Source organism: Macaca fascicularis, chromosome 11 (genome assembly GCF_037993035.2).
Source record: "Macaca fascicularis isolate 582-1 chromosome 11, T2T-MFA8v1.1".
Lineage (NCBI taxonomy): Eukaryota > Metazoa > Chordata > Mammalia > Primates > Cercopithecidae > Macaca > Macaca fascicularis.
In genome coordinates, this window is record NC_088385.1 from 46,778,898 (window position 1) to 46,791,928 (window position 13,031).

Consider the following 13,031-nt stretch of genomic DNA (forward strand, 5'->3'; position numbering starts at 1 on the left):
CTGTCTATTCCCAGTGCCTAGTGAGACCTGACATATGGTAGAAGTTTAGTAGATACTTACTGAATTGATTTGTGGAGGCATTAATGCCTGAAACTTGGTAATACTTCAATTAATATTTGTTAAATGAGCAAGTGAAATAATTCTGAGATTTAGTCTAGTTAAAACAAAGAGAATTGGAAGGCTGGGCACGGTGGCTCAAGCCTGTAATCCCAGCACTTTGGGAGGCCAAGACGGGCGGATCACAAGGTCAGGAGATCGAGACCATCCTGGCTAACACGGTGAAACCCCGTCTCTACTAAAAAATAGAAAAAACTAGCCGGGCGAGGTGGTGGGCGCCTGTAGTCCCAGCAACTCGGGAGGCTGAGGCAGGAGAATGGCGTGAACCCGGGAGGCAGAGCTTGCAGTGAGCCGAGATCGCACCACTGCACTCCAGCCTGGGCGACAAAGCGAGACTCCGTCTCAAAAAAAAAAAAAAAAAAAAGAGAATTGGAAGAGATGGTGATAAGGTGAGACATGCTGGCATTCAATGACTGGACAAGCTCAGAACCTTCTCTTAGGGAAATTTCAAAATGACACCATTAGATGGTACTTTGTTTGTTTGTTATTGTCAAAGAGTCTCAACTATGTTCCTTTTTATAAGAAAATTTTCTGATTAAACCCTGGGAATAATTTTAAAATCTTTACTTTGGAATAAGTTAATAAGGGTCTGAAACAAAGGCAGGAATTTTGAAACAACTTCTGAGGCAAAGAGTCATTAATAAGCCTCTATAATCATATCAAAGTCTAGAATTTCTTGTGTGGATAAATATACTGATATATAAAGAAGAACATAGAGAAGTGATTGTTTTTGGCAGTTGAGCTCTTTAAGAGTATTACATAACAAAGTTGTAAAAAGTCGATGTAATATGTAAGTAGGGGTTTGCTGTTATCATTGTAAAATTATAAACTGCTTAAAAATGGAAAGTAGAAATTTGAAACAAAAAGTTTCATAAAAAAGAGGAGGTTCTAAAATGAAACACATATTGTATGTAACTATTTTTATGGTTAAATCTTATATATATCAAAATATGTAACAATTTCTGACAGCATTTAAAACATATTCCCAGGATTATGTTGTGCTTTTTCTTAAATCATTAATTCAAATATTTGTTGAGGCCTATTCTGCTTCCATTTTGCTCTTTCTGGAAATAATTTACAAAAAAGCTGAAGGAAGCTTTCAACTCTATTTTCATGAACCTGCTTTTTACAGTCTACCGTTGTAATTTTGCTGGTTTTACCCATGCTATAAGCAGAGGTGATTGGGCTAATCAGTATACTGAAATTCTGTTGTGGATTGTGTTTTCAACTTTTTGAAAATTCTTGATGGTTCTAGTTACCAGAGGTGTGTAAGGCAGAAATATTAGCTAGACTTAAGTTCCTCAGATGGTCCACTTTAGAATTTTAAACTCTTGTCTTTTCAGACTCTGAAGAGTTTGACGCATTTGGACTTGCACAGTAATAAATTTACATCATTTCCTTCTTACTTGTTGAAAATGAGTTGTGTTGCTAACCTTGATGTCTCTCGAAATGACATTGGACCCTCAGTGGTTTTAGATCCTGCAGTGAAATGTCCAACTCTGAAACAGTTTAACCTGTCATATAACCAGCTGTCTTCTGTTCCTGAGAACCTTGCTGATGTGATAGAGAAACTGGAGCAGCTCATTTTAGAAGGGTAAGAAAGAGCTCATTAAAAGTAAAAGGACTGCCTAAATATGCTGATGTTAACAAAATACGCTGACATTTGTGTAGTCATGAGTTTTGACAACATGGTGAAACTCCATCTCTACTAAAAATACAAAAATTATCCGGGGTTGGTGGTGCGCGCCTGTAATCCCACCTACTCAGAGGCTGAGGCATGAGAATCGCTTGAACCCAAGAGGCGGAGGTCGCAGTGAGCCGAGATCGCGCCATTGCACTCCAGCCTGGGTGACAGAGGCGAGACTCTGTCTCAAAAAAAAAATATATATATATAATATATATTTATTATAATGTATAAGTATTATTATATATAATAAAAAACTGAGACAATGAATATTACAACTTTTATCAATGACTTACATTTTCACAACTAATTTTTAAATTAATGAGTCCTCTTCGATGCTATTCTTCGAAAGCAAATTGTTCTTGGTATTTTTTCTTTAAAGCATATGAATGAATTTACGCAGTTTAATCATTATCTTGTCTCTTGTGACTAGAAATAAAATATCAGGGATATGCTCCCCCTTGAGACTGAAGGAACTGAAGATTTTAAACCTTAGTAAAAACCACATTTCATCCCTATCAGAGAACTTTCTTGAGGCTTGTCCTAAAGTGGAGAGTTTCAGTGCCAGAATGAATTTTCTTGGTAAGTGTTCTGTGTGGGTCTCCTCCTTACCAGGCCCTCTAAGTTGTACAAGATGAGTCACATATGGACCCTTTAGGTGGGGATTGAAAGGTGGCATTTCAGTTTAAATATTATGCTGGATTTAAAAAATAAAGTTAGCAGGTTGGCAATAAAAGAAAATGCTATCAAACTATGAAAATAAATGAAAGAAATGTAAATGCATATTGCTAAGTGAAAGAAGGCAATCTGAAAAGGCTACATACTATTCGTTCCCAACTATAAGACATTCTGGAAGAGACACAATTATGAGGACATTAAAAAGATCAATGGTTGTCAGGGGTTAGGGGAGGGAGAGATGAATAGGTAAAGCACAGAGGATTTTTAGGGCAGTGAAACTGTTTTGTATACTACAGTGGGGGATACGTGCCATTGTACACTTGTCAAAACCCATAGAATGTACAGTACAAAGAATGAACCCTGATGTAAACTATGGACTTTGAGTGATAATGAAGTGTCAAATATTGGCTCATCGATTGGAACAACTGTGCCAAACTAATGCAAATTGTTAATAACAGGGGAAAATATATGTGGGGTAGTGGTGGTGAGAGAAGGGATATATTGAAAGTCTTTGGACTGTCTGCTCAATTTTTCTGTGTATCTAAAGCTGCTCTAAAAATAGTCTATAATTTAAACAAAGTTATCACATTTTTATTGTCAGAGGTTAAAATGATAGTTACTTGGCCTACTGTGTAGTGCACTGTGGTTCCTTTTAGTCTTCAACTAAACATGACTGCCTGAGCTGGGTAAGGCATCCTTATACTGAAATACTGTTTTTCATACTGAAGTTTCTTCAGCAATTTTTTGTATGATAAATATGATTACTCTTATTGCTGTTGTTAGAAACAAAATTAATCATTTAATAGTTTTCAATTTAGTGAAGTTAATATATATTCAATCAGCCCTTGTGCTTTGCAAGACATTACAATAATGCAAATTATTATCATCACTTTTATTAAAAGTTGTAGAATCCCCTGCATTCTCTTAGCTTATGAAATAATAGAGGAAATTATGTTCATTTGTATCCTAAATGAACATTTTAATATTAAGGAACAAAATACTTTTATGATAATAAACAGGAATTCCCCATATTTTATCTTCCTTCATAGAGAATACTCACTTCTTGCCACCCATGTGATTATTCTATACCTGACTCAGTAAAATAATTTTTAATTCTATTTAATAGCAGAATATGGCTTGACTGCTTATTAATGGTATTTTAATTTGTCAGAGCTTTCAGAAACTAATAATGATCAAAGCCATCTTAATTTGGATAGTATTTTCCTCATTTATCCCTCCCTCCCTTCCTCCTACTCTCATGAATATTGGCCACATTCTAACTATGATCCTGAAACTGGAGATAGAGTGATTCACTCACTCACTAGTAAGCAAAGCAAACTTGGTCTCTGTCCTTAAGGAACTTGTGATTAAGTTCAGAGGACAGACAAACATTAAGTAATGATGGCACAAATAAATGTAATTTTATATTGTGGTACCTTCTGTGGAAAAGTTTCAGGATGCTCTGTGGTACCTCAGGGGAATCTGATTCAGACTGTGGAGTCAGGGAAGCCTTTCTGTTCCTGTGACATTTAAGTTGGGTCTGGAAAGAGGAGCATCCAAAATGACCCTGAAGCTTGTGTATGGTCAGTGTGTCATCTCAGCTGAATCTCACAATGATCCTAATGGTCGTCGTACCTAGGACAGGTATGACCTCTGCCCAGTTGAGGAAATTGAAGCAGCGAGATTTTTTTGTGTGATGTTTACAGGTGCATGTAATTAATTATCTTGTGAAAGTTTGAATGGGCCCCAGTTCAAAATCTGTTTGCTTTGCACTACACAAGCTTAATAGTTTGAAAAGTGGTCTTACATTTGAGAAGATGCCCCACGGAGGTGACATCTGAGCAAGACCACTAACCATTAAAAAATAATCCCATGTAAATGGTGAAACCTTGTCTCTACTAAAAACACAAAAATTTTTAGTTTTTTTTAGTAAGCGTGGTGGCATGTGACTCTAATCCCAGCTACTAGAGAGGCTGAGGCAGGAGAATCGCTTGAACCAGGGAGTCGGAAGTTGCAGTGAGTGGAGATCATGCCACTGCACTCCAGCCTGGCGACAGAGCAAGACTCTGTAAAAAATAAATAAATAAATAAATAAATAAATAAATCCCATGTAAAATATAGTTTTAGTTTTGTGGCCTTATGAATGTTTTCCATACAACATATGAAACTCAAGACTCTGAAGTCTTAAGTGGAGAATCATTTCTACTCATTTATTTTGCCAATAGGTGAGGTATAATATGTATCATTCTGCTTCTCAGGAAGACAGCTTCTGGGAGTGTCCTGGAACATTTTGACCCTTGAAGATTGTCTAGATAAATCATAACCCGTATTTTTTAACCTTGAAAATGCTAATAACTAATTCCTCAAGCCATTTTCACAGAACCGTAGATTTGTAGATATTTCACGTATCTCAGCGTTCATCTGATCTAGCTGCACTCTTTTACAGATAAGAAAACAGGCTGTGTGATTTTCTGTTTCCCAAATTGTGTTTCACAGAATTTTATTCCTTGGAGGTACCTCATACTGCATTTCCTTCTTAAGAATTCACAAAATAGGCCAGGCGCAGTGGCTCACGCCTGTAATCCTAGCACTTTGGGAGGCCGAGGCGGGCGGTTCACGAGGTCAGAAGATCGAGACCATTCTGGCTAACATGGTGAAAACCCATCTCTACTAAAAATACAAAAAATTAGCTGGACATGGTGGCCCGCACCTGTAATCCCAGCTACTCAGGATGCTGAGGCAGGAGAATCTCTTGAACCTGGGAGGCAGAGATTGCATTAAGCTGAGATTGTGCCACTGCACTCCAGCCTGGGCAACAGAGAGAGACTCTGTCTCAAATAATAATAATAATAATAATAATAATAATAATAATAATAATGTAAAAAATAAAAAAGTAAAAAATAAAAAAAATCATAAAATACAACAGAGTTTTGAGAACTCAGATATTTTACTTTATTTTACCGAATGTTTCCCAATCTCTTAAGATTATATGGTCAAAGAATACTTTCATTAAATAACACCCATTATTATTCCATAGAACACTGTTTATGAGCTAGTACTATAAATAATTTTTGTCCTTATAATATGCTGTATATTAGTAAAGTGTTCAAAGTTGTTTTGCTATAGTTATTTAAGAGTAATTTTAGTTAATCTATATGATATATAATAACATCACACATAATTTGAAATGAATATTCTAATAATTTTTACTTTGTACAAATGTTGGGTAGTTAAATTTATATTTAAATAGCTGTTTAGCTTCCAGGTTAAAAGATTCTGGTAAGTATGGCATTTTGTTTTATTGTTTAGTGGAAGTATTAAGGCTATTACTTTATTTTTAAAAGTGGATTTTTAAAAATTGTCAGTGTGAGAATGGAAATTAAATTAAATTAAACACCATTGGTAGCTGTTCTTATTTTTGAATTTAATGGAAATCTGGTTAAAATGATTAAAATGTTTATCTCATTTTTTTTCTTTTAGCTGCTATGCCTTTCTTGCCTCCTTCCATGACAAGCCTAAAATTATCTCAAAACAAATTTACATGTATTCCAGAAGCAATTTTAAATCTTCCACAGTAAGTTTATTGTTTTTTTAATTTTAAAAGCACATCAGCTGGAACAGAACCTTTAGAAACATGATTTCGATTCAGTCATATGGAGGTAATTGCTTTCTAAACCTACTTAGCTTAATGTTTTTGTATGTATGAATGATTTTCACTAGATAAAAGACCCAACTCATTACTTAAAATGGAAACTTTTATATTAATTTAGTGGATCATTGTGTAAAAACAACTTAGGATTGTTTAATTAATTGCTGTATTAGTATAATGAAATGAGATTATACTGGCTATCACTTTAACTTGATATGTTGCCAGAATACCCTTAACTTTGACATTATGCTTAAGTTGTGTTTGAGTGAAATTTTGGGTGAAGATTAGGCAAGTTTATGTAGTTCCAGGTTTTTGAGGTATTTTGGTTAATTTCATGAAACCAGAAGTTTCCTGTTAACTTTAAATTGAGGCATTAATTCGATCTTGATTGTGTTGTAATCTTAAATTCTAATTATATCATACATGATAAACCAAATTCATAAAATATATGTGTAAATCTATCTTTTCCTTTGTTTTCTTGCTGTCAGCTATTCCTTCAAACACTGTGGCTTTTTAGAATTAAGACTAAAATGCTACTTGCATGATGCTGCAATGAACTCTTCTGTGAGCTCATATTTAGGGAAATAATAATTATAATTTAGCCATAGAGAGTGTTACACAAACCTATAATAGCTAACTTACATCTAGCTTTAGAATGTGTCGAACTATTCTAACTACTCTACAGCGGTTCGCCTCTTTAATCTTCCTAATAATCCCCTACAATAGCCACTGTTATTATCTCCACTTCATAAGAGATGAAGTAACTTGCCCAGCTCATGGTTCTTAAACTCTGGTGGTTCAACTTCAGGCTCTCAAATCACATGCATACTCATATGTCAATAATGCTAGTTTTGACATTACACCTTATTCTCACCCTGAGGAAAATTATTTGTGATGTTATTTCATGTATTTTGGAAATACTCATATGATTTACATCTTTCCATTGTATTGTTTTAGCTTGCGGTCTTTAGATATGAGCAGCAATGATATTCAATATCTACCAGGTCCTGCACACTGGAAATCTTTGAACTTAAGGGAACTCTTATTTAGCCATAATCAGATCAGCATCTTGGACTTGAGTGAAAAAGCGTATTTATGGTCTAGAGTAGAGAAACTGCATCTTTCTCACAATAAACTGAAAGAGGTAAGATGTCACTTTTAAAATTATTGCCACTTAAAAAATATACTTTATGATTTGCATCATCACAAATTATCATTTTAACTGATATTTAGCTTCTAAATACCAGTTTCATGAAACTAGAAGCTTCCTGTTAACTATAAATTCCTGTCAACTATAAATTCAGATTTCCATTAAATTCAAAAATAAGAACAACTACTAATGGTGTGTCACTTAATTTAATTTCTATTCTCACACTGACAATTTAAAAAAATCTGCTTCTGAAAATATTTAAAACTCGTAGCTGTAATATTTCCACTAAACAATAAAACAATATACAATACTTATCAGAACCTTTCAATCTGAAAGCTAAACAGCTAGATATAAATTTGTCTACCCAACATTTGTACAAAGTAAAAATTATTAGAATATTCATTTCAAATTACGTGTGATGTTATCATATAACATATTATAGATTAACTCAAGTTACTCTTAACTGTTACTTAACTATGACAAAAAAACTTAGAATGCTTTACTAATACACAGTTCTTTATAGTACTAGCTCATAAAGAGTGTTCTATGGAATAGTAGTTGATGTCATTTAATAATTATAAATTCAAAATAAGCATTGTAAATATCAATACTATTCAATTTTTTTGGTTTTTAAATAAGTTCTAAGCCTACCCAATGGTAAATGGATATGGTAACACAGCGTAATTTCCTTAAAAAATACTTTTGTGCTATATTTTTTAAGGATTATATGAATTATACATAATTATAGATTAATGTTATGCTGTGTGTCATTGTATCACTAAATCTCTGTCCAATCTGTTAACAGACTCTTAGATGCTCCATTTTTCTCAAGTTGTTGCTGGCCTGTGTACTATATTACTTGTTTTTCAGCTTTCTTTGGTACATTCTTAAATTTCTGCATTCCTGCACCATGCTACCTATCACCCTAATGGATCAATCTTTTTTGTTTTGCTCCATTCTCTCTGTTATAAATCTGAAACTGATAATCTATTTGTCTCAGAAAATATTTTTTTTTCAAGTTCTAGCGTGTTGCCTACAAAACCAAAAGAAGTAAGTGTCTGACACTGTGAGGTTCAGAAAAACTGTGCATATATTTTGCTACCTGATTTTTTGCCAGCAAATGAGTGTTTTCTATTATAAATACAGTATATATTACTTAAAAATTTGGAACAGAAGAGAAATCACTCCAATTAGGATGCCGCCTAAAATATAAGCATGTTGCTTTACTTTGAGAATACTAAATTGCATGCAGGTTTGTAGTGACTCTAGGTCTTCTTTCCTTTACTGAAGGAGCAGAATGAAGCCACAGATAATGGATTTGGATAACCAAATCCATTTTGTGGTAAGAACTTCCTTACTTTCAATGTCTTGAAGAGATGAAGTATGTTACCAAAGGAGATGGGGTTTTTTAAGATTACAGATGAGTGACATAGATTGTTTGGGAGTAAGTTTTTATATGTAAGTTTTCATGTTTTTAAACACATACTGACAACTTATGACAAACCTTTGGAAAGTTTTAGAACTCTGTTGAAAGATTGTGCAAGCTGCTAATGGAATCTGTGAGCCTTTCTTGTTTCTTATCATCTTGTTTTTTGGCAGAATACATTTCTTCCTTCCCACCAACAGCTTTTGCCCCTTTTTTTCCATTAAGATTCCTCCTGAGATTGGCTGTCTTGAAAATCTGACATCTCTGGATGTCAGTTACAACTTGGAACTAAGATCCTTTCCCAATGAAATGGGGAAATTAAGCAAAATATGGGATCTTCCTTTGGATGAACTGCGTCTTAACTTTGATTTTAAACATATAGGATGTAAAGCCAAAGACATCATAAGGTTAGATTTTTTTTTTTCTATTTGTTTTTATTAAATTTATTTCAGATTTTCTACTTTCTGTGACTTTGATGGACGTACATTGTTACAATTTAGGGAAAAATGAATAGTAATATTTGGCATTAATATGCTGTGTCATTTGCCTTTCATTTAATGAATGCGTTTCTGTGGTGCCGCTGTAGAGATTTTTCATTCTTCTTAGCCAGGCTAATGTTGAGAGCAGCTTCTCCTCCTTCTGTTTCTTTTCACTGGAGTAGACTCTAAAAGAAAATAAGTATTGTGATTTGGTCTCTCGATTACACAATCTAAAGAAATATAGCACAGTTTAATAACTTCTCACACTGAATTTCATATAGCAACTAGGTAACATATGCCTCTTACATCTTAAAGTATTATCATTACTGACATCATATGAAATTACTAACTTCTATTTTGCCCATTAGGATGAGTAATCTACTCACCTTGATCAGTTTTGAAAGCACCAAAACTTCTCAAGTATCACTGTTTCTGGTCTTTACACTCTAAGCACTTTAAGTGTCTTTGATAATGGATTTTATCCCCCTTTTTATTCCCTTTCAGCACATTGGTCTTATTACTTTCTCATAAAATCCTTTGCTCCCTTTTCCACAGTTACTGTATGAACATTGCAGACCTCATTTCTGTCATCACCTCTCAACTTGACTGTAATATCCCCCAAGGCAGAGACTATAGCTGTGTTCAGTCACTATTCAAATCTTGGCACCCAACACAGTGCCTGGCATACAATTAGTAATTGTTTAATTATCAGTGATTTATACTTACTCATTCTCTTCTGCCTAAAATCTCTTAAATTTGTATTTAACTTCATCTCTTTTTATGAGGAAGGATTTTGTTTTCTGAACTCCTCCTGAGCTTGATTTCATTTTAAAGGAAAGAATTTGTTAACTTTTGTGCTAATTGTGACTACCCTTCATCCTACACAATTATTTTTCTCTCTTGAAACTGGAAAAGATGGTTATATAAAAATTGGTTCAATTCTTACTAAACATTTAGTAGAACTAGCTTTCAGTGTATTATACTGTATTATCAAAATATATATCTAAATATTTTTAAACATGTTTAACATTTTCAGAGAAGACAGAAAGACCTGGAGCAAGTTAGAAATTGTAAGCATCATTTGCTTTTTGAAGAAAGCCATTTTTCGAATAGTGGTGCATTCTTAAGAAATAAATAAATCAAGAAAAGTAATCTTTTTTGGTCATATCATCAGGAATGTTGGTGAGATTCTTATTAGTAATAGGAATGAATTGGTCACTACTCCGATGTAGTGACTTATGATTTAGTCTTTTTCTCTAATTTGAGACTGTGGCAACATTTTAACATATTTCAAAATGTATCTTTATCTATCCATTATATTTTTTATAACACTTTAAATCTATTAGTTTAAAGGTAGTTTTTAAGCTACCTAAACACTTCTATTTAGTTCAGTTTTTGCATTAAGATCATTAGGGATGAAAGCTTGTTAACAGTTGCTGATAGTATAATAGTTTATATTTATTTATTTATGAAGTAAGGTGATCTCACTATACATATATACTATTATATGCATATGTGATATATATGAATACATATCTATACATCATATATACCATATATGTGTATATATACACACATATATAATGTAACTAATATGACCTTGTTATCAAGCTTTATTATAACAGTATACATATATGTATACCTTGTTTCTATGTCATATGGACTTTGTGAAATTTTATACTTTATAATTTATAGGGTTTTTCTTTTCTTCTTTACTTTTCTTTTTGAGATTGAGTTTCACTGTTATTGCCCAGGCTGGAGTGCAATGGACTGATCTCGGCTCACTGCAACCTCCGCCTCTTGGCTTCAAGCGATTCTCCTGCCTCAGTCTCCCAAGTTGCTGGAATTATAGGCGCCTGCCACCATGCCCTGCTAATTTTGTGTATTTTTAATAGAGATGGGGTTTCACTATATTGGCCAGGCTGGTCTTGAGGTACTGACCTCGTGATCCACCCGCCTCAGCCTCCCAAAGTGCTGGGATGACAGACATGAGCTACCACACCTGGCCTGTAATTTACAGGGCTTTTCATACTATTTAAAGAAATTCAAATATGTATACATGTATGTATGTATATGTGTGTATATTTAGATGTATATATATTGCATATCGTATTCTAATTAGTATTGCAAATGTATTTTGGCCTTTTGATTATTTCTGGCGCTAGTGTAACATTTTTTCTTTGGTGATTTTACCAAATATTATCAACCACACTAAAATGTCTAGCAAAATATATGCATTAACAGTACTCTGAAAGACATGTACATTATTAGTTATATGAGCTATGCAGTCTTTTGGATATTATATTTTAGACTAGTGTGACATGCAAAAGAACTCACCTAAATCTTAAGTGTACTTTTCAATAGTTTATTATTTTATTTTTATATTTCAAATACTAGGTTTCTTCAGCAGCGGTTAAAAAAGGCTGTGCCCTATAACCGAATGAAACTTATGGTTGTTGGAAATACTGGGAGTGGTAAAACCACCTTGTTGCAGCAATTAATGAAAACCAAGAAATCAGATCTTGGAATGCAAAGTGCCACAGTTGGCATAGATGTGAAAGACTGGCCTATCCAAATAAGAGGCAAAAGAAAGAGAGATCTCGTTCTGAATGTGTGGGATTTTGCAGGTATTTCTTTCTATAGAATTTTAAAATTCACTTTTACCATTTGTTTTGAACAGGGATTCAAAAACTGAACTTTCTGTTCTAATATCCAGAAACCTGGTATACTGTATAGAATTATTCCAAAGCCCTTTACTTCTCCTAATTTTACCCTTGCCTCCAGAATGGAGGAGAACATGGAGGGATATGTTGGTAACAATACGGTGCTAGGTATTTTGATCGGTTGGTGCCATATATGCTAAAAGTGGTCAATCTCTTGTAAAAACCCAGAATAGTTCTCTAAACATTATCTGTTGTTTTTCTCTTATTAGTATGCTAAATAAAAAATAGTATTATTCCCCCAGATATTTTTTTAAAAAGAGTTCTTGCCTGTTGTTTGAAAGATTTAAAAAATTTGTCTCTAATCTTTATTTAGGTCGTGAAGAATTCTATAGCACTCATCCTCATTTTATGACGCAGCGAGCATTGTACCTTGCTGTCTATGACCTTAGCAAAGGACAGGCTGAAGTTGATGCCATGAAGCCTTGGCTCTTCAATATAAAGGTGATTTATTCTGATCTTTTGAAAATAGAAAATAGTGTGTGTGTGTGTGTGTGTGTGTGTGTGTGTACACGTTAATTTATTTTGGGCAAACAGTTGCTTCAGTCTCTTTAAATACTTTCTTAAAAGAAGCACTAAAGTTTTGAGTTGGGAAACTTTCAGAGTAATTAAATCATAACATGAAAATGGTATGTTCCATATTGGTGAATGTTATTGATAACCCGAAATTCTTTTATGCTGTGAAACTTGAAAATATATATGTTCAACTGTTTTTTTAATCATATTATTTCTTAAATGAAATCTAAATTTTTCTAATTTAAAATAAGCTATATTAAAGAAAAGCAATCTATATATATCATCAACTTCGTACTCAGGGGCCATTTAGTGTGAAATCCTTCAGATTGTATCCTTTAAGTGGTCCCAGATTATTATGCTGTTATGTCTGGAATCTCCCTTTTGTTGCTTTTGTATCTTTTCCTTTGTTGTCTTGTTGTCAGCTATGCCTTCAAACACTGTGGCTTTTAAGAATTGAGACTAAAATGCTGCTTGCATGATGCTGCAATGAGCTCTTCTGTGAGCAAAGTCCTTAAAAAGGCTTGTGTCAGGATATTCAACCATGTCATTTGGCTGCATACATGCTTGTTTTGTAATTTGGGTGTTTTTTAATGTTTCTTTTATTAACTTTTT

At 33.6% G+C, this 13,031-nt stretch overlaps 1 protein-coding gene across 5 annotated transcripts in view; it reads left to right on the plus strand.

The window, feature by feature from the left end:
- Positions 1 to 13,031, plus strand: part of LRRK2 (leucine rich repeat kinase 2) — a 146,025-nt gene that overhangs the window by 68,632 nt on the left and 64,362 nt on the right. For 4 of the 5 annotated variants that reach the window (XR_012419730.1, XM_065524029.2, XM_065524030.2 and 1 more), the window contains 7 exons: positions 1,461 to 1,711; positions 2,235 to 2,383; positions 5,960 to 6,053; positions 7,086 to 7,272; positions 8,930 to 9,111; positions 11,581 to 11,810; positions 12,220 to 12,347. Coding sequence is in view for 4 of the 5 variants with exons in the window: in XM_065524029.2 (XP_065380101.1) it covers positions 1,461 to 1,711; positions 2,235 to 2,383; positions 5,960 to 6,053; positions 7,086 to 7,272; positions 8,930 to 9,111; positions 11,581 to 11,810; positions 12,220 to 12,347 (1,221 nt within the window). In the remaining variant the exon portion in view is untranslated. Of the gene's footprint in view, positions 1 to 1,460; positions 1,712 to 2,234; positions 2,384 to 5,959; positions 6,054 to 7,085; positions 7,273 to 8,463; positions 8,621 to 8,929; positions 9,112 to 11,580; positions 11,811 to 12,219; positions 12,348 to 13,031 lie in introns of those variants that run through there. The other variant, XM_074005905.1, reaches the window with a different exon arrangement.